Raw genomic sequence first — 26,586 nt, forward strand, 5'->3', positions numbered from 1 at the left:
TCAAACATATATTTTACAAATATTTTAGGTCTATTCAAATCATTTTGCCTCAAATTAATTAATTTTCTTAAAATCATTAATTTACAAAAATTAGTCTACACTATTGAGCGCTCAGCCAACAAAAAGGTAGCGGCTCAGAAAATGATGCTTGTTCTTACAGCCAACAAGACCATACAGTAGATAATATATGATCTACAAGTTTAACTAAGGTAGCCCGGGGGGAATCACTACACACTGATGGTGAGTGTCAGAAAATGGGGGACACACACAGTATACAAATAGGCAGTGCCAGAAGCCATTTGAATAGAAGCTGCCAATGGCAACAGAATAAACTCATTAATTATAAGCTGGTTCAACTCAAAAGATTTATGTTTGAATGTATTTATGTGCCCACAAATATTCAGCTAACTCAAAATAGTTGAGTGATGTTTAGAAATATAAAATTTTTCAAAGAACTTAAATGAACACTGGGTTTACAGTGTAGAAGAGCAGAAGTTGTTACTACAGCAAAGGGAGTACAAACTCCCAGGAATGTTTGGTCGTAAAGTGCGTCTTCATCGACTAGCCAGTGTGCTATTTGCTGATTCTGTCAATAATAATAATAACAACGGTGATGAAAGATAAAGATAATGATGCAGGTCTGAGAGTAATAAACAGTTTAATAAGAGTTTAATAACGCCTCTCGTTTTTTCCTTTATTTACTCTTAGCTGCCATGCCTCCGAAACAAAGCATGCACACACCCTCCCATACAGTGGTGCACTGTGTGGAATATATGAGTATGTGCGTAATGCGTGTGTGGCTGTTTGATGTGTATGACAGTAATAACACGATGCTCTCTGTCTCTGTAAAGCTGTAATGACTATAATGGACCTGCACTATCATACACTCTCACTGTCTGAGCACCTCCACACACCAGACCCCCCAGTAATGACTGTTTATCACCATTTACCTTTATAAGAGAGAGAGAACGAGAGAGCAGTGGGTGGGATGTGGGGGGGGTGAATGCATGCCTAGGAGACAACTGGCATAACTTGTAGCTGCTTTGTGGTTAAAGGTGATTTATTATGCAGACTTGCTTTAAATGCTTTAAAATTGTGTTTACGCATTTTGAACACAGAGATTTGTTTTGTTACAATATCAGAACATGGGATCCTACATATACATTCACCGGCAACTTTATTAGGTACACCTGTCCAACTGCCCATTAACGCAAACGTCAAATCAGCTAATCACATGGCAGAAACTCAATGCATTTAGGCATGTAGACATGGCCAAGGAAATCTGCTGCAGTTCAATCCGAGCATCAGAATGGAGAAGAAAGGCAATTTAAGTGATTTTAAACGTGACATGGTTGTTGGTGCCAAACGAGCTGGTCTGAGTATTTGAGAAACTGCTGATCTACTGGGATTTTCACGCACAACCATGTCTAGGGTTTACAGAGAATGATCCGAAAAAGAGAAAATATCAAGTGAGCGGATTCAGTTCTGTGGGCGCAAATACCTTATTGATTCCAGAGGTCAGAGGTTAGAGGAGAATCACCAGACTGATTCAAGCTGATATAATAGCAACAGTAACTCAAATATCCACTTGTTACAACCGAGGTCTGCAGAAGAGTATCTCTGAATGCACAACACGTCCAACCTTGAGGCTAATGGGCTACGGAAGCAGAAGACCACACACTGAAACTCCTCTCAGCTAAGAACAGGAAACTGAGGCTACAATTCGCACAGGCTCACCAAAATTGGATAATAAAAGATTGGAAAAACGTTACCTGGTCTGATGAGTCTCAATTTCTGCTTCAAAATTTGGATGGTAGGATCAGAATTTGGCGTCAACAACATGAAAGCATGGATCCATCCTGCCCTGTATCAACAGTTCAGCCTGGTTCAGGTGGTGGTGGTGCTAAAATAGTGTGAGGGATATTTTCCATTAGTACCAATTAAGCATTGTGTCAACGCTACAACCTACCTGAGTATTGTTGCTGACCCTGTCCATCCCTTTATGACCACAGTGTATCTTCTGATGCTACTTCCAGCAGGATAATGCACCATGTCATAAAGCGTGAATCATCTCAGACTGGTTTCTTAAACATGACTATGAGTTCTGTACTGTACTTGAATGGTCTCAGACAGTCACCAAATCTCAATCCAATACAGCAGCTTTGGGATGTGGTGAAACGGGAGATTTGCATGATGTCAATATGGTCCAGACTCTCAGAGGAATGTTTCCAGTACCTTGTAGAATCTATGCCACAAAGAATTAAGGCAGCTCGGAAGGCAAAAGCAGGTCCAACCCGGTACTTATTACTGTACTTAGTAAAGTGGCCAGTGAGTGTATATGCAAACAGTATGTATGTCCACTTGAATCATGTGTACCCAGCTAGGCCTGGGCATTCATAGGTGAGAAAATGTGGCAACCAAACAGGCCAGGAAAGTCAGGCTATCAGGTGGAGACATTTGCAAAGTGTGGGCGAACATTATTTTGCTGAAAAATGCTAGTTGGAAATTCTGTCATGAGATACAACACATGTGACTGCAAGATGCAATGGCTTCCAAGATCATCACAGCAACAGTTGGGGCAGTTTTTCACTCCATAGCATAGGCAGGAATGAAACGATCACCACAAGGCCTCCATACTCTAACATGACTGTCATCTGATTCCAAACAGAACCTGGATTTGCTGCTAAAGATGATATGATTCCACTCTTTAAGAGTCCATGTCAAGACATGTTTGTCGTTTACAACACAACTCCAAACAAAGGCTGAGCGACCGATGTCTAACATTCAACAATCTCTCACCAGGGGGTACACTATCTAAAGACAAGCTGTAAAATATCATTGAGCTACAGGCACATAGGCAGATGCATGATTTAAGAAAATATTTTCTGCCCCCTGGGGCATTTAAAGGAAGGGAAAACAGGGGAAACAGAAGAGTGAGAGGACAGAGAAGAGGAGGATAGTGGGGATTCCTCCTAATTTGTTGAATGTTTTAACAATATTATGCACTATAGATTGAGAAATATGCAAATGTCTACCTTTCTTTGATAACTCTATGGGAAATTATAGACATTCACATCCAGAGATCCAATTTGAACTGCATATGAAACCACATACATGTTCATACACTTTTAAATCTTCATCTTGGGTCATTTCTGATGCTACAGCCTACCTAGCCTTTGGAGCCACTAGAACAGCCTACTTATACAGTCCTAGAATTGCCACTGTTCACAAAGGAACTCAAAAACCTCATCCCAGATTTGAAAAATTACATGTTCTCCTTGCTGAAGGGCACAGAGCATCGCTCATCGTGAAATGTGTCACAACATGCCACAGCCTGAGAGACGGTGAGCAACAAATTCCAAGATCCTTACCCTTACCCAAGAAGTTATATATGTGCAGCACACCATCACTGTTGGAGCGAAACCTTTTGAAATCAAAGGAGAAGTCATTTGTTGTAAGGCTGCCATAATGAAAGTCATGTGACTTCCAAGAACCTTATTGAACGTTTAGCTATTGAGCTGTCTCGTGAAAATTAAGAAGAGAGCATCATTCTACTGTGCAGCACTGCTTAGACTAATCTAATCTCTATGGATAAGATCACAGTCATAAACCTCAATGGTGAGGATGCTACAAAACATTTAAAGTTTGTCTAATAAATGTAAATAGATTTTACACAATAATTCATGAAGTAAAATCTCCTACTCCTGAAAAAGTTGCTTTTTAATTATTTAACAATTATTATACTATACTATTATTACATTTGAGTCATTTTCACGCATGTACTTTTTATGTCGATAAAACCTAACTCAATGCTGTGTTTAAGATGACTTTTTTTCACAGGGATGTCCATCTTTTATAACAAGATAATGCAAAACATCCACAGTCCCAGCCCTACAGCCCAAGCCCTCCATTTTTTTCACCTTTGTTTGGGCAGGTGTCGGTAAGTTGTGATTAGTTTCTCAGAGGGTCGTGGGGTAATTTTCTATTTAATGGGGGGTTTTCTGTTATTTTATTCCCATCTGGATTGCCCATGTATTTGTTTTTTCAGATGTCCTCTGAGAAAATTACAGGCTGAATTAGCTAATGTTTTTCGCTGAACTTCGTCCGGACTCACATCTCTGAGTTTCATCACCTCGTGTTTAATAAAATAGCTATTCCATGTAAACACAAAAGCGAGTGGAAATGGAGAAGCTACTGAACGTGATGTCACGTGACTGAGAAAACTCACTGATCCTCCTGTTTTTTTTTTGCATCAGTCTGGATGCAAAAGTTTCATCACTGAGTAGAAGTGATAAAAAATCACGTTCGTTAGCTTTAGGCTTTAGTCTATTAAAAGACTTTTTAGAGTCTTTTAGCAATTGTCTAGTGTATGGTTAGCTTTATGAATATGGACCAAGGACTCTTATTGGTGCAATGTTTTGGGCTTGTCTGGCCAGAAACCAAACCTAAGTTGGTGTGTTATTCACTACACTACACCAACTGTTTTATTATACTGTACTCAAAATTCAAAACTGTCTGTTCAACAAAGCCATCCTGAACTGATTCATAAAAGAAGAATGAGACCAACCTGACCAGTCTTTTGGAGGTCTCACAGGGGGAAATACGTGTGTGTGTGTGTGTGTGTGTGTAGTGGTCAGTGTGTGATCTACAGGGGTTCTGCACAGGCTGCCGCAGCGCTACTTTAATAATGAATCGCAAAGCCTTCATTTCCCCAAAAGCCAAGCGTCCACAGAGAGCACAGTGCACTTCTCACGCACACATCCTACAAACAGACGCCTCAACAGGGGTCCTAGTGTGTGTGTGTGTGTGTGTGTGTGTGAGGCAACAATGCTTTGTTTTCTCAGTGGAGTAAAGAAGAAGGCTCGTATGTAAAAAGACAAGACACATTATCTTCTATCTATTTTCTATCGTAACGGACAGGAAACGAATCACACACACAAACATGAACACACTCACACAGGATGATGGATCACTTCTCCACCCAATCCACAACAAGTCATTCCTAAAGTAATGGATGGAGCGTTGCCTTTTCTAGTACTCATTCTATATGACAAACCATTGCTTATTCAGGGAAGGTTAGCTTGGGTTTTAGGAAAGTAAATGGTAACTTGCTCTTATGGCCTACAATACTGTGACCAGGCAGTCAACCATAATATATAATAAAGCTTAAAACCTAAGAAGGTTGCCCTGGTGGGCAAGGCTACACACTGATGACGAGAATGAGGGTTGGGTTAGGGCACGTCCATTATGCAAATAAATAATGCTGGAAGCCAATAGAGAATGCAGATTTTTAATACATTTTTTATACAAAGAAAACTACTTCTTTATGAGCAAATGAACTAAATAAACTAAACGAAAATAACACAAGATGCAGAAAGTAAGACAGGAAGTTAACCCTACTAGTGTTCCTTGCTAAGAAGCTTTTCTCGAAGCATTCTCTGCTAATTGTGGTTAGGTAATTTAAATAGTAAACTCTCAAATGTGATGTAAGATTAGTTTACTGTTAGAATTTTTTTTGTAAGGAAGCTGAGTGGTTAAGCTGTCTAAAGATTGGCACTATGATTGGGAGATTGCTGGTTTGAATCCCGGTCATGCAGCTTGCCATCAGCTGTTGGAGCCCAGAGAGAGCAATTGCTTGTGGGTAAATGGCACTCCTACCCCTTATGACTGCCAGGGTGATGTTGATCAGCTGAATGAATGGGACAATTGGCCTCGTTAAAAAAATTCCCTTTAAGTGTTTCTCTGTAAGCGGATGGAGAAGTGCGGTCAGTGGGTCATTAACAATAAAAAAAATACATGAATATCGTTTCCTGTTGCTTAGCAAACGTCCTTTATATGTAGCAAGTTACATATTTTAGGAATATTACCGGTTTATACATCACAGATTGGTACACAGCAATGTTTAGCGTAGCATAGCGGCTAAGCTCCCGATGCCTGGAGCAACTCTGTGTTTTTAATATGACCCGTGAACCTTACAGACAGAAAGAGAGAGAGAGAGAGAGAAACAAGTAAAAGAGGTAGAGGAAGAGAGAAAGCAAGAGATGAAAGAAAGAGAAAGAGTAAGAGGAGTGAGTAAGTTAGAGTGAGAGAGAGAGAGAGAAAGGTATTCGGAATGTGAACTGAGTAATGTTGTTGCTGAAGAACATGCAAGGCCTGGAGCTATGACCGGCTGCCTCCATACCTCCGTCCCCCCATCTCTTCATCCCTATACCCCACATTCTTCTTCTTCTCTGCGTCTTTGTTTTTTCCTTTTCCTGCACATCCCTCCATCAAGCCCCTCTGTCCCCCTGTCTCTTTATCCTTCAGCACTGGCACACGCCTGTTTCTCTATCCCTTCATTTTGCCCTTCATACCTGAGTTTATCCTTTCATCCTTTTATCCCTTCATAACTCTATTCATCTAACCCTGCACTCCTCGCCCGGGCCACAACTGCACCCGTCCATCCAGCCATACATCTGCCTCTGGTTGAGAGAGACACTGACCGAGCGTTAGAGCTGTGTATTACTCCATTTAGTCTAAAAAAGAGAGTAAGTGAATGAGTGAAGGAGGGAGAGAGGGTAGAGAGAGTGGGAGAATAATTAAGTATGAGAGTGAGGACAAATGAGTGAATGAGGGATTGAATAAGTGACTGAATGAATAAGTTAATAAGTGATAGCGTGAGTGACTGAATGTAGCAAATTAAAGAGAATGGTTAAAGCTAGGAAGGTAATAAAATGAGTAAGCAAGTAAGTGAATAAAGAAATTAAAAAGATGAGAATAAATAGATATGCAAGTAAATAAATGAGCTTGTGTGCAGTGAGAGAGTGAGTGATTAGAAGAAATAAGAAAAGAGATAAGGTGTGGATAAATGAGTGAATAAATCAAGATACCAGTCATTGAATGAGTGAATAAATAAATAAGTAATAAGAAGACATGAGTTAGGGTGTAAGTGGATAAATGAATGTGAATAAATAAGTCAAAATGTGTCAGTGAATGAATAATTAAACTAATGAAGGAGTGAGAAACATATTAGTAAATTAATGAGTATAAAGAATTTGAGCAATTGGATAAGGGGAAAAAAGAGAGAGTGAATGAGTAAGTAAATGAGTGAGTGAGACAACAACAATGATTAGATAAATGAGGGAATTGATAAGCGATTGAGTATGTGATAGAATGAGTGAGTGAGTGAATAAAAGAGTGGGTTTTTTAGGTGAGTAAATGGGTGTGTGAGAAAAATAAATGAGTGACTGGGTGGATAAATGAGTAAGAGACTTTTGAGTATTTTGGTATTTGAGTGAAAGAGTGAAAAAGTTTATAAATGAATGAATGAGTGGATAAGGGATTGGGTGTAAGTGTAAGTGAACAAGTGAGTGAATGAGTATGTAACTGAGTAAGCGTATGAGTGAGTGAGTAAAGGTCTTATTGCATCGTTTTCAAATTCATTTTAAAATATCCAGTTGTGGTCTCTAGTATGAATTAATGCCATGTGAGCTGTTTTTTTTGTGAAAAAAAGTGCTCATGTGTTTCTATTTAGCCCTGAAGATCACTGAATTAGTGGTCTCTGAAGAAAGAAAGGATTTGGCTCTTGTTCATGAATATTCATACATGCAAATATATCACCTCTGATTGGCTAACAGCCCTGCAGCAGAAAATGCAACCTGCCTCCCCCCCTCACAACCAATTTTACAGCTTTAAAACTCAAAGAACAAAATGTCTTCAGAGATACAGCCTTAGTTATAAAGATATAGCACTGAGTGCTAGCTAAGGTTAACTCTTAAACTTCACTTAACGTTAGATTTGAGCGCCCTGCTTCCGAGAACTGTTATCAATGCCACTCAGCTAGTGCAAGTAGAGACTGTCTGTCGTGATGGCACTATCCCCGCTGCAGCGCAAATAACCCCCTCATCGCGGCTGCGTATAGTATTTCACAAAAACAAAAAAAAAGGATTTTAGCGGAATGAGACCTTTAATATCTGATCGTATCACTGAAGTGGATATAAACACAAACGTTTGAGAATAACCTTTTTTAGTTATTTCCACCATTACAGGACTCCAATACATGCTCAATTAACAGCCAGGGGCTCAAACATACACACACACTCACACACACACACACACACACACACACGCACACACACACACACAGATATACTAAAACTAGATAATGTGAGAGGTGGGAAAATGTTGTGGGAGGATTTCCCATCAGCCTGTGCAGAGTGCTGCTGCAGAAACACCTGGATGTCTGAAGCCATCAGCACACAGCAAAACAACACTCAACCCCCACATACACACACTATCAGCCTCCACAGCTCCACAGCCCACCACCACACAAACTCTGGAACAGCCCCCCCTGCTGACCAGCAACACACACAGCATCTCACACAGGAAAAACCAAACCAATTTCACTAGAACACACGATTCAGCTGAAATCAGTCACTATCACTGACTGAAATCAGAAATCAACCTCACTCACACTCACACACACACACACACACAGGCAACTGGACCCGTTTCAGTCCTGACCTCCATTAACAGTGAAAACAAGACTTTCCCAGACTGATCAACAAGCTGCAGAGAAGATAAGAGAAGATACTGCCCATAGCAGCCTGTTCCCTTCACACGCACTAACACACACACACTCACACACACACTGTGTAAACAACTCACACCTTAATGTTCTACAATATAACCTGTAGAGTCTATAGAAAATACTCATTAATAATTCAAAGATTATTATTATTATACACCGGTAATATAAAATTAGGGATTCACCACTGTGGGAAATCTGGGCCAATAGCAATCCTGATATATACACATCTATAAATTACAGAGAGACTCTACACTCCGGTATAACTTTATAACATTTAATAAATAATTGCTTAAATCAACAGGAGTACAGCCAGCTTTGCTTGGTCCTTTTCCGGCAATACACTACAAACTAATACATAAGCAAATATCAATTTAAAATATTGACCAAAATAATTCTGATATTACTGTGAATCCTAATTTACAATTTTTATTTTATAGTTTTTAAATTTTTAGAATACACAATATGCTTAGAATTGGATCTTCAACCTCGTACTTAAGAACATTCCTAGAATTATGAGTGTTTCCCAAAAACCTTCATAAGTAACGCGCAGTACTTAAGCTCATTCATAACCTAGGAGAATTCAAACCCACGCATATCTCGCTTAGGAATAAGTAGTTAAAAAAAGATAATAAATGAATAAATTAATGTTAAAATATACAGTACCTGTCAAATGTTTTGACACACCTTTCAATAAACTTTAGCTTCCACTGCTAAAGACCCGTATTCACCTGCACACTAACACCAGGAGGGTGACTATTGCTATAACAGTGGAACTGCCACAACATAATTAAATTTAAATAACTAAACACAAATTGGGGGTGCCGAGTGGTCCAGCTGTCTAAAGCGCTGCCACTAAGAGCAGGAGGTCACAGGTTCGAACCCCCGCTTATGCAGCTTTGCCATCAAGCTTCCGGCGCTCAATTGCCCCTGCTCCCTCTGGGTGGATAGATGGCGCTCTCTCCCCACATCACTCCTAAGGTGATGTCTGCAGCACAGGGCGTCTGTGAGCTGATGTATCAGAACCGAGCCCCTGCGCTTTTCTCCGAGCGCGCTGGCTGCTCGGCAATGCTGTATCAGCAGCAGCTTGAAAAGAAGCGGTGGCTGACTTCACATGTATCGGAGGAGGCATGTGTTAGTCTTCACCCTCCTGGTGTGTTGGGGCATTAATAGTGATGGGGGAGTCCTAATGAGTGTGTTGGGTAATTGGCGGTATAAATTGGGGAGAAAATGGGAAAAAAAAATATAATTATATATATATATAAAAAATAAACACAAATAAACACATACACATAACAAACATATAGACCCCCCCCCCTAATCTTTCTAACTCAAACAACTGAAAAATTGTGTCTGCTGAGAATAATGAAAGTATAGTATAGTATTATATGGTAAGTATACTGTAGTTCAAGAAAAAACTTACAGGATCTGTAATGTCAAGCTGCTGTTCTGCTTTACAGTACCAGTCAACAGAAATAATAATATGATAAAATACTGTAACTATGAGGGAACACATAATGAATCAAGTAGTAAACATAAAAGTGTTTAAAAAATACTACGTAAAACATTTAGTAACGCTGGTAACTCTGCTGAACTTATCCTGTGCAACAGGGGGTAACCCTTGGTCTTTCTTTCCTGGGGCTGTCCTGATGAGAGCCAGTTTCATCATAATGTTTTAGACGGTCTTTTGCAACTGCAAATTCTTTACTTATTTGAGTAGTTCTTGCCATAATATGGATTAGTATTATGTATGTAGTATACATAGTATACATAATATATAGTATATTATGTAGTATATCGATTAATATTATTTAAACAGGAAAATTTACTGTATTCACCAACTCTATCACTTTCAACACAACTGATGCTCTCAAACACATGGACATGTACAAGAGATTTATTTATTTAACTCTTGGCAAGTTCAGCAGACTGAGAAAATGCCAAGATGTTTGACTTTTGTTTACTAAATAATTCCATATGTTTTTCTTCATGGTTTGCATGACTTTCGTATTAATCTACAATGCAGAAAAAGGTAAGGTGTGTCCAAATTTTGACTGGTCCTGTAATTAAAGCATCACATCCTGGTCCTTTTTTAAAAGATGCCAGCCCTACCAGGCACAGACAGTATTGTCTGTATTCTGTCTTGATGTTTTGTTATTGATATTTGTGCTGGAATTTGGGGTCAACAGAGTCATTATCCTCGCACTTCACGCACCTGGACAACACCTCCCGCCTCTGGTACTCAGGTGTGTGTGTGATAGGAGAAGGCTGAATGATGTCTTGTCGCTGGAGGAAAGGCAGGGTCGACCCGTGTAACCTCAGACATGAGAAAAAATGGCTTCAACCTAAGGCACATCAGTCAGGCTTAAGCAGTCACCTCACTGTTTTCCATGAGCATCGTTTCTGTAACAATACCATATATCTGATTTATGTACGTTTTATTTGCTTAGTAGAGCAGCATCTCGACTGCTCTCCTTCTGCGTTTGATTCTTTCACCTGCTTGCTGATTTATTCTTGATAACACAGTTAAGTGCGCTCCTCTATCTGTCTCAAAATTTAGCCTATGCCCTGGGGTAGTGTTATGACAGAGAGCAAGAGCGAGAAAGAGAGGGAGAGCATGAAGCAGCTTGAATGGAGTGGGCGCTGGGGGGCTGAGGGGGTGGCAGTGGGAGCACAGGGGTTGAAAAAAGAGGGGAAACCGCTGGAGAAAAGTAGCCCGGAGAGACAAGCAGCAACTATCATTTACAAAAAGCTTCCATACTGCTGCCTGTCTGAACTGCTTCAGAGAGAGAGAGAGGCTCTGAGAAATATCACCATCAACCACACACACACACACCCAGAGACCTTTTTTTTGTTAACACAAAGTCGGAATGCCGGGTCATATACATACAGTCATGTGAAAAATTTGGGCACCCTTTTAACCTCATTTTAAATTCAAAATTGTCTTAAAACAATTGCAAATCTCTGGAATATAATCAAGAGGAAGATGGATGGTCACAAGCCATCAAACAAAGCTGAACTGTTTGAACTTCTGCACTATGAGTAACATAAGGTCACCCAAAAGCAGTGTGAAAGACTGGTGGTGAACATGCCAAGATGCATTAAAGTTGTGATTATAAAGTTAAAGAGTTATTCCACCATATATTGATTTCTGAACATAACGGCAGTAATTTTACAGAAAAAAAAACAATGTTCATTTTACTCAAAAATACCTATAAATAATGAAGTCAGCGAAGTTTTTCCAGAACATATCTTGATTTCTACAAACTGAGATTTCTTAATAACATTCTGCACTGAACAAACTATACCCTACAATACTATGCCAGCTGAACCATAGAGTACATTCAGCCTTTTCTTGCTCATCTCTTTTACTAAAAACACATCATATAAATATATGTAATATATTTATGTGTAATATCTATAAATTATGGTCATATTAAAAGCCAAATATGGCCAAATTTTGGCTACATTTATGCTATTTTGTGTGTTATTCTGTAAGAAAGTGTGGTATTTTCTATGTATTGCCCAAGGCAAAATTTCTCTCTCGCTGTCTCGCTTACTCACACACACATACAGATCTCATGAGATGGCACAGTTGATATGTCACCACCACAGGGCAAAAAATCCCAACCACAACTTAATGTAGGGAAATCAATGTCTCTTTCATCCACTCAGTCACGTCAAAACTGAGATGAACGAATCAACAAACACTCTGTCACCCATAGTCTCTCTCTCTCCCTCTCTCTCCCTCTATCTCTGTCTTACGTGGAAAGTTTGATATCACCACTCAAGTCTGTGACTCCAGGCAAGGGAGGCTCCACTGTGCTGCGCTCTGATACAGAACTGCGGAAACCAGCGTAATTAGACAAAGACAGGACTGGAGTGGGAGTTGACAAAATCTAGCCCCGAGAAGCTTTGTCATTATTCTTTCCTGTCAGTGACGCTGTCATGGAGTAGAGTCAAAACTCCAGACTCCAGGTGCCAGTTTCTTCCTCAGAGGAAAATCGCATTTGGTTTTATAAAGAACACAATTGGTGGGTGATTCAGTTCAGTGGGAAAATTAGATGTCAATCAATAGAGCTGTCTGTCTGATGTGTGGGGAATTACACAGATCGGAGTCTATTTGCCGATAATGTTGCACCAAATGAGCCAAATGGAATTGTGCCACCCAGGGTTGGAAAGGTCATTTCCCACCACGGTGGAACAATACATGGCGGTGATTTCATCTGATCAAGTTTACGCAGGTTTTACTCAACTTATGTCAGTTGTATCATAACTACATCATTCATTATTATTGTCAATCAGGGTGGCACCAAGACAGAGCAGGAAGTTTTATTCATGAGTCTTATATTTGTCTATGTGGATTTTCTTTTTCTCACCTACCAAAGGCTCTCTGTGTTCAGATAAGGTTGCAACTGGGTCCCAGTAAATTTTGTCCATGGGTTCTATGTTGGTCGCACATATGAATGTCAGTGATGGGACCAGGAGGGGTTAAACATCTGCACTGTACAATGAACATGGGGGCAAGATGGCACCCATGTGAGAAAAAAAATGCCCTTTAGAGTGGCAAAAAAGAGACAAAGTGCCAAATTGTCTGCCCTTCTAGTGGGAAGAAAAGTGATCAAGTGCCTGCTAGAGTGCCCCTTCCTGCAATAAAGTTTGGCAATGTGTCTTCTACGTCAAGAAAATTTGATAATGTGTCTTAATGAGTGCCCATTGATGGGTGCCCTTCTATGCCACCAGACAGACAATGTCCAGAGGGTGCCCTTTCCAGTAAAGAAATGTTGTGGTAGGATGCATTTCTGTATAAGATTCTCCTACAGATCAGAAAACAGGAACAAGTGTTCAGATAGGTGCCCCTCTTACAGAGAAGTATCCCACCAGTGGATTATATGTAATGCAAGACTTGTAATGGCTGCCCAGTTATTGGAGAAGATGTTATGTGATGCCCTATAGGTGCACTCACAACAGGATAAACTCTGATTTATTTATTGCTAAAAGACAAAGGGCCCAATTTTAGCAATCTACAGGCCATTAAGCATGCACCGCACAGCTTGATTTAGGATGTGCCAGTGTCTTTGGTATTATAAGGACTTAAAAAATACTTGAAACAAGCAAAAGGCGTGTATTATTTCTGTTCATTAATCATGAGTGTGTTTTGGGCGAAAAGTGAAATAACTTTGGCAGATTGATATTTTAATGGCGTAGTGCTTCTGTGCATTCCAAGCAGTAGCCTCAGCCATGGAGTAGAACATGTCTGTAAGTCTCTCTATGCTACAATTTATGCTTCCCAGTTAACCAACGCAGAAGTGTGAAAAAGATCTGTACAGGATAGTGTTTCAGACATTTTGTAGTGCTATTTATAATACACCTAACAAGAGCGATCAATATTCTGATTGGCTCAACGAGAGTACATTATAATATACAGCCGCTGGATTGGCAAGCGTGAGAAATACCATGTGTGGCGTGTGAACTCGCTGAGGTGCGTGTGTCACACGCTCAAAGCGTGAGACTTGAGAACACTGAAAATATAGTGTATAGTGTACAGATTTCCAGCAGCAGGCTACAGGCTGATAATACTTGCCTCTGAACGGCGAAAGAGCTAAGTTTTATTTCTGCCCATATTAGTAAACTAGTTGTGTACTCAAACTGTACTACACTTGAAGTATACTTAAAGTATACTTTTATATACTAAAAGTGGGCCAATTTTTGTTCCAAGAAGTTTTGAAACAGTACACTTACAAGTCTACTACAAGAACTTTGATCCTAGTGTACTTACTACATAATATATACTTGGGAAATATATTTCAACTTTACTTAAATTTACATATTAAAATAAACTGTGAGTATATATTATTTTGTAAAATTGTTTGTTGCTTGGTCGCTACCCAAATAATTCACGATATAGTAAATACTACATAGTGAATGACTGAATAGTGAATGAGTGAAGTATTTTGAAACACATTTCTTGTCTTTCAGGCGTTTCTCTGATGTACCTCAGACACAGGCTCGGCTAGTCTGCTGGAGTTTCAGTCAGGCGGGAGCGGCGCGCGGCGGAGCGGAGCGGCGGGGGCCTGCGCGTGGTGACGTGTAGCGCTAGTATGGAGGGATGATGTGGAGCTCTGAGGGGTTTGTTTTGGTCTGTGGCTGAAGAATTTTAAGCGCTGTTTGTGTTTATCAGAGGAGCCGGGCCGCTGCTGCACCTTCACCCCGAGTCCTAAAGGTCCTAAAACCCGAGCAGGACATGGAGACGCTTTACCACCAGACCAACAAGTGAGTCCGGAAACACCCGAGCTCCGACCAGCGTTAGCTTTAGCCTTAGCTCTAGAATTTACCAGACCAGCGCTAGCTTTAACTACAGGAACTAAATAAACCGGTTCTTTATAACAGTTATAACACTGTCTGTATTTTATTATTAATCATAGTTATAGAGCTGTAGCTCTTAGATAGTTTTATAAAATGTCACAGTTTAATGTTATATACATTTTCTGTCTTATTTGTTCTAATATTAGGGAAGTTTAAAGGTCTCGTAGTTTCACTTTTCCTGCATTAGCATTAGCAACATTAGTAACCACAGTAGTTTGAATAATTAACGTTAGCTAAAAGAAAAGAAGTCGGAAATAATAGTATTAATGAAAGTAAATATTATAAAATAATACAGTAATATTGAATATTATATTTTTAGCTATAACTGCTAGCTATAACTCAGTGACATAATCCATACAAATTAATACAGTCATGCGATATGACCCTACAACAATATCACAATATTTGAGGGTAATTTTGTCATAACAGTACTTTTGGCAGTATACTACAATATTGAACAATATTTAATAAAAAAAAATGAAGCTATTTTTTATTTAGCTATTTTAAGTGTTTTTTTTTACGTTAAGCAGAAACAAACATAAAAACAAAATCTGTGTACACTTGTCTATTTAGTAAACAATAGTGACTTACAAGACTCATTTTGTATAAAATAATAATCTAACAAAAAAAACACAGAACTAGTAATATAACAGAAAAAATACAAATACCTCCAAAATTTAGTGCATTCATATGAACTGCAAACAAAAACTATACAAAAAAACAGAGTTATACACATGATTTTTAAATATACTATATTGTGTACAATATGACGTGGCACACATACACATTTCTTTTTGTTATTTAATGTTTTATTGCTTTCAAAGTAATTGCAATTTAAAGAAAAAAAGCACATTAATCAATCTCTAGAAACAAGCAAAAACATTTGTTGGTAGTACACCAAAGAGAATAAGCACCAGTGTTATAAGCACGCTAATGTATGACTTTATATATGTTGTTAACAGAATGTAATGCTGCTTACATTGATATCCTACAGTGTAGACTGATTACCGGTAGTTCATCGGTACCGGAACTTCATGTAATAGACAAAGAGACATGAGCCATGTTAATTATACATGATTTTACCATACAGTAACATGAATTGGTTTCATTTGTGTCACCAGGATTTCACCTCTAAAATGAAACTACAAAACTTGTCTTTCAGGGAGGTCAAGTTCTCAGTTATGTGTCACTGTTGACACATTGTACAGCTATTATTGTAGAGCATTTGTTTGTTTTTATTCTGACAAAACGTTGCTGTCATCCAAAGTCATCTTGAACATCTTTGTATATGTGTGTAATGTGAATTTATTTGATACTATCAGGCAGATCCAGGAGGTCCAGTCTCAGATGGGACGACTGGAGACCACTGACCGACAGTCTGTGCACTGTGAGTGCCTTTCCCTCCTTCTCTCTCTCTCTCTCTCTCTCTCTCTCTCTCTCTCTATATATATATATATATATATATATATATATATATATATATATATATATATATATATATATATATATATATATAATTTCCATACACAATTTTATCTTGGTTACCATTCCAGTACTCAGTATACAATATATCGTGATTTTCATTCAAAGTGGCCCATCTATCATCCAATAAAAACACTTATCACACGTTTTCTTTTTAAATGAAAGATGCACTGGATCAATGTTCTTTTAGTTCTGATGATATTCTTAGTATCCTTAAAGTACTTTGTTGATGCAAGAAGAAAATTGATCATTGCCCGCCTCTAGGGTGATCCATTCAACCTTCCTGTTCTCTCAAAATATTTCTTATCAGTGAGTTCTAAAAATCACTGATAAGAAATTCCACTTTGGTCTCTGGCTGCGCCACGTTGACAGTCACTGTACATGGCCTGATATGAACACCACCAAATACAGCAGTGATATTGTTTAGGTTAGCCTAGCCTAGCAAAGTATTTAACACTGTAGCAAGAAATTTGAGTAAAAGTCGTACTGAGTAACGATGCTGTGCTCTCTATATCCAGCTGGGGCAGTGTGCGTTTAGCAGTCTGAGTAGATAGCAATAGTTTCTAGTAGGGTTAGTTTGAGCTTAGCACGTAGCAGATGTAGGTTCACATAAAAAAAGTAAAAAGAAACAAGATTAGCTCAGGAAAAGTGCATTCTGCTCCGTCTGGCAATCCACTGGACAAGTCTGGGTTCGGTGTCTGCGAGGAAAATTATGCTTATCTGACAGCATTGTGGTAAGCGTAATGTTTGGTGGAGGGGGGATTATAGTGTTGTTTGCGCCCCCTTAATATATCTTAATTCTTTAGCATACCAAGAGATTTTAAACAATTTTATGCTCCAAACTTCACAGGAACAGTTTGGGACGGCCCTGTCTGTTCCGAAATGACAGTACACCAGTGCACAAAGCAAGGTTCATAATAATCTGGTTGGGTGAGTTGGGTGTGGAAGAATGGAAATGCCTGTGTTCCAGCTCTTGACGTAGGGCCACTGATAACAGAAAGTGAAACATAACTTTTAATGGAAGTCTGTATGTTTGGGCAACCAAATATCGAAACCTAAACAACTCCATCTTTCTTGTTTTCTGCCTCAACAAAAAGCTGAATCAAGTACGAATTGATTTTGAGAATCTCGTACAGCTACAGTGTTGATTGAATTTGAATGGTTGCAGCAGCAAAGTCAGAGAAACTCACAGGATGCCTGCTGAGTAAACATATAGCAACTCTTTCATTTGTGCTTTATTTAGGCTTAATATAGTAAAATAACACATTTCTCCTGAAGGGGTGAAATGGCTGATGTAAAGTGACTTGAAAAACTAATCATACCCCTTGAACCTTAAATGTATTTTTTATATTTTAAGTGATAAAGTAGCACATAAATGTGAAGTGGAATAAAAATGATGTTCCAATTTTCCATCAATTTAAAATCTGAAAAATGTGATGTGCAAAAGTATTCAGCTGTATCAATGCTTAGTAGAGCCACTGTTTACTACAATTACAGCTGCAAGTCTTTTGGGGTATGTCTTTACTGGCTTTGCGCATCTAGAGACTGAGACTTTTTAATAAAAGCTATTTTCATGTCTTGCCACAGAAGCTTAATAGGATTTAGGTCAGGACTTTGACTGGGGCATTCTAACACATGAATATACTTTAATCTAAACCATTCCACTGCAGCTCTGGCTGTATGTTTAGTGTCATTATCTTGCAGGAAGGTGAATCTCCTTTCTGTAAGGTGACAAATTGTGAAAATACTTTTGCAAACCACTGTATGGTTATTCTTTGGAAGGGCTCAGTTATTGAACTGAGCATTTGATGAAAACCTATCATTGAGGAAATATAGTATAAATTGGAAAAGTTAAAGTTAGCAATTTTAGCTATATTTTGGAAAAATGTGTGTGTGTGTGTGTGTGTGGGTGGGTGGGTGGGTGTGTTTGTGTGTCTGATTGTGTTAAGCCAGCCTGGTGCCCTGGCAGGAAGGGTGGGGAGAGGCCAGATTGAGAGGAGAAGGGGGTGAAGAAAGGATAGGAAGAGTAAAAGTGCTAATACCGTGTTGGGTTTGGTGTGTGTGTTTATTGTAGAGGGGTGTAGTAGTAGTGAGGTTTGGACAGATAGTGGTCTCAGTCAGGCAGTCGCCTGTCTGTGCTGATGACATCATGTGCTGATGTCAGAGACTGGAGGGATGCATTGTGTGTGTATGTGTGTGAAGAATCTCCTCACGCTGCCCCAACAAAGTTCTGATAATGTTTCCCACCAGCTTCAGGTCCTCTCCCAGGAAACAACTCACATCCTGATCTACAATCAGCCACCGAGAGGGTGGAGCTGTGTGCTCTCTCTCACTGCCTGACTGTCCCGATTCATCTCTGTTAAAGCAACATTACGTAGTAATTTCACCTACATAGAGAGTAGGAGTGAGCGATATGGCCCTAAATAATAGCACGATATTTCACTACTGCAAAAAAAAAACAAACAAAAAAAAAACATTTTATTCATGCATATGTTATACCCCTAACAGAGATATTAAAAAAGGACAAGAATTTTATCAGATTTGTAACAGAAGTCAATGAACCAGAATGTCATGATGCTAATAATGCACCCCACATGTCTCCAAATATCCTGAATTAAAGTAAAATAATTGAGACTGCACAGATATAATATAGTAGATATATAATGGGAAACGAGAACAGTGTGAAATTTTCTTTTGCTAAAAAAACAAAAAAGTAGTACCCTGATGTGATAATTAGGGGTGGGTGATATGGCACGATATTTCAGGGTATAATATCGTTCACAATATTAAAAAATGTTGACGATATTATTGCGTCCAATACTATATGGCACACCCCTAAAAGAGAGACACACAACTATCAGCTTCACAGAGGCTCAGGATTACTACACTATTGAACTGTGTAAAATCCTGTATTATTACTCTACTCAACTCAGACCACCTGATTATTTTACTTCAGATGCTTCTTCTGTATTTCTCAGCTTGTCAACAAATGCATGTATACAGCTGTCATGAGGTGGTGTTTAAAATATCATGTTGTGATGTGTATTTTTATTGCAAGGAAGTACAAGTGAGGAGGAAATACAAATAATGCAGCAGGCTTTATTAGCACAAAATTAAGTATAGAGCGGAATGAGTTTGGACAAGGTTCATGCGCATTTTATTAAATTACAGTCAATCCATATGCTCTTTTTTATCACCAGTTATCTGTAATGTTTGTGTTCATGTATATTGAATGTTTTTGTATATATAGTATTGTTTTAGTTTTTTAATGTTAATGTAGTGCACTGTTTTTTTGTTTCTTATTCTTAAGAAATTTAATTTTTCGTATTTGTGTTCTAGTGTTAGAAAATGAGTTACAGGCCAGAATTGAACAGATCTTCACACATCTGGAGCGGCTTGAGATTCTCGCCAGCAAAGAGCCACCCAACCGTCGCCAAAACGCAAAACTGTAAGTTTCTCTTGAACCTTGAGCCACATTCACAATAACCTGTGCTTGCACAGCACAGAACAGCTTTGGCCACAGCAGAGTTGAAATAAGTGAGAGTTTAAGTATTACACACACAAGAGTAATTGTCTCACCAGAATATTAAGTGTAATGTAGAGTATTTTTGTCATATACTACCGTTACCAAAAGTTACAGAATACCCCCAATTTTTTGTAGTTCAGTATGTTCTGTATGGCCTAAACAAGCTGCTTGAGTCCATTGTTGAGCTGAACTAAAGGAGTTGCCATGTGGGTCAGCTGGATCTGTTCTAATACTGCTTTGCATGTATTTTAATTTTTTTTTTTATTGCTATGTACCAGCTGTTACAAGTTGTTAACCAATGACATGTTTCCTAAAAAGCACACATCCCCACTCCTCAGTCCTTTTTCTTTGTGTTTCAGTTTTTTCCTCCTATGATTTTGTCCTTATAGCTCTGGCAGTTTACTTTTTATACCTTTCAGGTTATTCACTATACCTAATGAGCTTAAACTGCAAAATTAAACAAACAAAACAAGAAAAAACTGAGGGTGTTCTAAGACTAGCAAAAAGCATAGCGGTAGTGTATATACAGTTGGGCGGCTGCGTTACCTACAAAGTAAGAATCGCCTCACTTGACTGCAGATTTAAGAAGAATGCTCCTGCCTTCTGAAACATATACAATAAGTACTGGGTGCATTCCAGTTTAAGGTAGGCAATGTACAGGACAGATCACAGTTTCCACACACGTGCTTCATTAGGAATTTAAGGGAGGCAGACTGTGGATCTTCACACAGTGACTTCTATTGTGCAGTGTGTAATTACGGTAGCTTTTTTTTATGGATGATGGCTATAATGATGAAATGATGATGCTTATTGAGATTTTGTGTGTGTGTGTGTGTGTGTGCCCCGTGGCACTGCAATCGTTTGGAAACTATCTGAATGAGGTCATGTCATTTTAACCTGTTTGCCAAATCCAGGCTGTAACGCTCCAAAAACAGACCCGAGGCAAATACACCTGAGATGCCACACAAATGCACGGACAGACACAAACACTCACACACACACCTGAAACTACTCAGACTACTTAGGATGCTGCATACCACTGAGACACACCAAAGCAAATAATCATAGCTTTGTATTTCCTTACTATTTTCATTATTATTATCATCAATCTTATATTGAAATTTAGTGCACAGTGATGTCAGAAACATAACATCAGTATGGGTGGATAATTTCCTTGATAAATGACCAACATAGGGTTTAATTGGTGTTTGATATACAGTATTTATGGAACTCTAGAAGAGTATAGGTAACAAACTAGTGATTCACAGATGAACTGGGTGGAGGGTCATTTTCAGCACAGCAGTAACGCTCTCGTGGTGGTGGTATATGAGCTGTTAGTGTGTGTTGTGCTGGTCCAGGACACCTCAGTGTCCTGTGAGCACTGATTAAAGACCACTATATGGCCACTAGATGATGATGATGATGATGATACACAGACTGTGCAGCAACAGATCAGCTTCTGTGTAGAGTGTTTAATAGAGTAGATGCTGCGGTGTTTAAGTTTAATACTCCACCAGCACAGCACACACTAAGACACTACTACCATGTTCGTCAGTGTCACTGCAGTGTTAAGAATCCAACTCCCGAATGATACTCGCTCTGTTGTGATCCTGTGTAGTGCTGTGCAATATGACGATAAATATCGTGGGGATGATAGAAAAGTGTCTATCGTACTACTTACCTTCTATCGTCCCTATCGTTTCTACAGTCATTTTATTAATTATTCATGCAACTATATGAAGTAGGCTACGATGAAATGTATTGGCGTGGTCACTTTGCATAAACCCGGTTTATATAAGTGATAGTAAGGTAATCTTCGCAAAAAAAGCTTCATAATGTGGTTTTGCGACATGATGCTGTTTTACTTGACGGTTTGCGACATACTTTAATAAACTCATAAAAGATTGCTGCAGTAAAAGGTAGTAATTCTCATTTGTGAAAGTTTGGATTAATGCCACTTTGAAATAAAGTTGGAAAAAAACTATGATATTATTTGACATACTTACATGTGGTATATCATGATATATATCGTTATTTAAAAAAAATTCATATTGTGATATATGATTTTTCCCATATCGCCCAGCACTAGTCCTGTGTAGAGTTTAAATTCTATTACTTCTAAATAAGAAAATACCAAGAAATTATGGATTAATTGCTTAGCTTAATTGCTTTAACAGAACTTGACAACCAAAGAACCTTCACGGTAGATTTACCTTATTCATGTATTTATAGCGCTACCACATGCACTAATGAAGCAGTAACTTCAGTAACTTGGTGGTAAAGTCTTAGGGAGTTTAGAGCACGCATGTTTCAATAAAAATATAAAAAAAAGGTTGTAAATTGTAGTATCAATATTTTTGCTTATGTTTTATTCATTTTACTGTATTTGTTGCTACTATATTAATATGTGCTATGTGTCTCAATAATGATAATTAGGGTCGGTTTAGATGCATGAAATATATAGATATTCTATTTCTGAGCAAGGGTTATAATGGACTTGCATTATAGAATACATTCACACAGCAGGTAATTTTTTTTTCTTTAAAACAACAAAACCTACATTTATTTGACATTTTTTTCACTGGTTGTTAGAACAGTTTACACTCCTAAAACTTATCTTGTGCTCACTGTACACTGGATATCAAATAATACATTCATTATGAAAACCTAAATCCATGAATGAAGAGTATCTATAGACATGGGGTTGACAAATGTGAACTCTTCAACTCTCTCTATCTTACACACACACAATACTACAATAGAGCCATAGATCAATGCTTTCAGTCGTCTTCTGCAGGGTTGTGTTGCTGGCTGACTGTCAGACAGACCGTGACACACTGTTTTGCTTTCTGTTTCCCCGCAGGCGAGCAGACCAGCTGAAGTATGACGTGCAACATCTGCAGACAGCCCTGAGGAACTTCCAGCACAGACGCTATGCTCGCGAGGCTCAGGAGAGGGAGAGAGAAGAGCTGATGAGCCGCACTTTCACCACCAACGTCAGTACACATGCAAACACGAACAACAGAGCGGCAACAATTAGTCGACAAAGTCAATTTTTCATCACCTGTAAAACAAGAAAGGGGCTGTATAGTGCTCATATCACACTGGTGGTCTTTTCATCAGAGTGCAGTACACTAGAGGAAGAGTAGGGGGCGATATGTGTTAGCTGAAGGCTGGTTTTACACTACACTAATTTGTTGTTTTGTGTTAAAAAAAGTGTCTAGAAGGAAGTGCAGGCCAAGCTCCAACCAAGAAAGTTTAAGAAAATACAGATATGACAAAGTACCACAATACAATACTTAGTTTTGCTATAATGTATCGATTTTCAAAACAACTGTATTGAATTTTAATGATCAGTCAACAGATTACTGTCACAGTGGTTCATTTTGTTGATCACTAGATGTCAGTGTTGTATCTCATTATAGTGTTTTTACTACTGTAACAATTTTCATTAAATGTGAATTAAACAATCACAATAGGCAGGGCTCTCTTTTCAACTTTTATTTATTCTTTTTATTGTTGTTTTTGGATTGTTTTTGCAGGACGCAGACACTTCTATCCCTATAGACGACACGCTTCAGTTTAACTCCAGCTTACACAGTGCTCACAGAGGAATGGACGATCTACTTGGTTCTGGATCAAGCATCCTTAATGGCCTCCGTGATCAGAGGGGCACACTGAAGGTGTGTGTTTTTTATTGTGCCCCCCCTTTGGATCTTGGTTAATATCAAGGATTCTTCCTCCTGATATGAGGAAGGTGTTAGCGCTTTTATTTTCTGTAGTGACCCATAATATGATCAGAAGTTTAAGCACTGGTATCTCTTGACAGCAGAACTTAATAGATTCTGGTAGGAAATGGAAATTTTACAGTGTTAGCCTCTGATTTCCACACCCTGGGTTGCCAGGTACACAACATAAAAGCAGGAAAACAGAGTTCTGTAGCCATGCAGGCATTTAAAATAATTTCAACAGTTTAGTGCTTGCATTCATATTCTGGTTCGTGTGTTGCTGGGCGATCAAGACAGCGAGTTTTTTTTGAGATAGTTAGTGGTGGCTAGCAAGCTTTTTCTACGTTTCTGCATAATAATGACCTAAAATCAGATTTACACTAAAAGTAGGTAAAGAGAACCCAGTTAAACAAAGAAGATATTTTACTTGATAATTAATTTATTGAGGAAAATGTGGCACAGTATATAAACCTTTGCTTTCAATATCTGGTGTGACCCTATTTTTATTTTTGTCTCATCCGTCCACAAAAAATATTCTTCCAGCAGCCTTCTGGCTTGTCCATATATATATATATATATATATATATATATATATATATATATATATATATTTTTTTTTTTTTTAGCAAACTGAAGATGAGCTGCAGTGTTCTTTTTGGAGAGCAGTGGCTTTCTCCTTGCATCCCTTTCATGCACATCATTGTTGTTCAGTGTTTTCCTGGTGGTGGGCTCATGAACATTAACATTATCCATTGTGCGATAAGCCTTCAGTTGCTTAAAAGTTACCCTGAGGTCCCTTGTGACCTCGCTGACTAATACACGCTTTGCTCTTAGAATGATCTGTGTTGGTCGACCACTCCTGGGGAGGGTAACAATGAGCTTGAATTTCCTTCTTTTGTGCACAATCTGTCTGGTTGTGCATTTTTGGAGTCCAAACTCTTCTTTCCAGCCTGAAACAGGTTGCCCATATACCTGAAAAATTCACGACTGTAATTTCACCTTCAAACTAACTGCTAGTTCTAGAGGTTCACATACTTTTGCCACTCACAAATATGTAATATTGTGTAATTTTCCTTTAGGAAATAAATGATCAAGAATAATATTTTTCTCTCATTTGTTTAACTGGGTTCTATCTACTTCTAAGACTTCTAGGAGTAAATCTGGTTATGTTTTAAGTCATATTTATGCGTAAATATAAAAAATTGTGAAGAATTTACTAACTTTTAGGCATCACCATATATACAGCTCTAGAAAAAAAAATCTCTCTGATTTTGTTATTTATAGGTATAAGTTTGAGTAAATTTTATACGTATTTATAGATAAATGTTTGAGTAAAATATTGTCATTTAGAGCATTTATTTGCAGAAAATGAGAAATGGCTGAAATAACAAAAAGGTGCAGAGCTTTCAGATCCCAAAAACGTCACGGATACCTGTGTTGGTTCAAAATTTCTTCCTGAAAAGTTCAAGGAGTCGTCCACAGCATTGTCTTTTCTGTTTGTTTGGCAGGGTACCCATAAGAAGATGCTGGATGTGGCCAATATGTTGGGGTTGTCCAACACAGTGATGCGTCTGATCGAGAAGCGAGCAACCCAGGATAAATTCATCATGATTACTGGTATGCTGGTTACCTGCGTCGTCATGTTCTTGGTGGTCAAATATCTGAGCTGAATCTTCTCTCAGTGATTTAAACCACCTCAACTGCCGTGAAAAGGACCATTCTAACGGACAAATGATCTTAATTTTGGTGGATTTTTCATCTGGTTTTTCACACCTGATTTGACTTACTGAGCCAAATTTTGGGTAAATGAATAAAACTGTTCTGATGATTCTGAAAAAGTCAAAGCAGGTGATGCAAGCCTGTAGTGCAGAAGATCCACCACAAGAGCCCTCAGACCATCTGGAAAACTGGTATTTACTTAATTATCAACAAAAATCTCTATTTATCTCCTATCTGTAGTTTTCTCGCTTTAAGCCAGGGCTGAAAGCCTCAATCCTCATGATTCAAAAGGAGAGGATCGTGACTTCCTTTTATCCTCTTTGTGTTTGTTTCCTGTTTATCTGCATCATCTTCATCAATAATTTATTCAAACCCTTATCAGACAACCCTGGAATCACAGCAACAGAGAACAGAAATCAAAAGACGAGAGAGAACGACCTGAACGTCAAAGAGTCATAGATTCATATTTTCGTTATTTGAAACTTTTTCTGTCTAAGCAGGGGTCAAGGTTTTGGGCGAACAGGAAATGAGAGATGTTATTGGACAGCTGCGACCTCATATCAACGCTCACCTGGTACATGCAACCCCCTAAGAGGTCCATCGTATCTCTGGCCCAGGGATACACAAGTTTCCAAAATCAAATAAAAACCCTTTGATATTTGTCGTGTCTGCAGACCTCGCTGCAGCTGGGCTGAAGAGATGGTGAACAGTTACATAGACAACTTGCTGAACTATTGCAAATGGTCTGAGATATCCAGGTCAGGATTTCCCTCATATTCCAACTGTAGTTCATCAACCAAGAGACTTTTTTTTGTGGTTTAAGTTGTATTTTTTGTGTTGAATCTAAAACTTCAAGGCTGTCCAACTTAGGAAGAAAATAAAAAAAAATAAAAGGTTAACATATAACCTCATCATAGCTCCCAATTTAAAACAAAAATGTGATGTACTAAACTTTGACTTTGATGTTTTTGTCATGTAAAACAAGACTAATGCTGAATCGACTTGATCCAATCTGCAAAATCTGCTAATTTATTGATTCTTGACTGGAGAAAAGAGGATTTGGTTATACAGACTATTTGTGTCTGGATTCATTGCTTTGGAATTCCAGTCTCTGGAGAGCATCTAATTCTTACCTTACCTTAGCCTTAATTAGCTGACTACCTGAATGGTTGGTGTTAAGATTTGGGATGGGGCTCAGA

At 38.5% G+C, this 26,586-nt stretch overlaps 2 protein-coding genes across 2 annotated transcripts in view; one reads left to right on the forward strand and one right to left on the reverse strand.

The window, feature by feature from the left end:
• The window catches only part of arf2a (ADP-ribosylation factor 2a), a 114,114-nt gene that overhangs the window by 46,384 nt on the left and 41,144 nt on the right, over positions 1 to 26,586 (reverse strand). The window lies entirely within an intron of this gene.
• gosr2 (golgi SNAP receptor complex member 2) lies at positions 14,634 to 26,459 on the forward strand. The gene is made up of 6 exons (XM_007229945.4): positions 14,634 to 14,839; positions 16,255 to 16,319; positions 19,754 to 19,862; positions 22,804 to 22,936; positions 23,483 to 23,623; positions 25,177 to 26,459. The coding sequence occupies exons 1-6, from the start codon at positions 14,811 to 14,813 to the stop codon at positions 25,336 to 25,338; spliced, it is 639 nt and encodes a 212-aa protein (XP_007230007.1). The 5' UTR covers positions 14,634 to 14,810; the 3' UTR covers positions 25,339 to 26,459.

The sequence above is a fragment of the Astyanax mexicanus genome, chromosome 19 (genome assembly GCF_023375975.1).
Source record: "Astyanax mexicanus isolate ESR-SI-001 chromosome 19, AstMex3_surface, whole genome shotgun sequence".
In the NCBI taxonomy this organism is placed as follows: Eukaryota; Metazoa; Chordata; class Actinopteri; order Characiformes; family Acestrorhamphidae; genus Astyanax; species Astyanax mexicanus.

Excerpts from the sequence above, each read along its gene's own strand:
- gosr2 (XM_007229945.4), top strand. The coding sequence starts at position 14,811 with ATGGAGACGCTTTACCACCAGACCAACAA. Across the intron at positions 16,320-19,753 it reads TGACCGACAGTCTGTGCACT|TGTTAGAAAATGAGTTACAG; the intron begins GTGAGTGCCTTT and ends TTTGTGTTCTAG. Across the intron at positions 23,624-25,176 it reads ATCAGAGGGGCACACTGAAG|GGTACCCATAAGAAGATGCT; the intron begins GTGTGTGTTTTT and ends TTTGTTTGGCAG.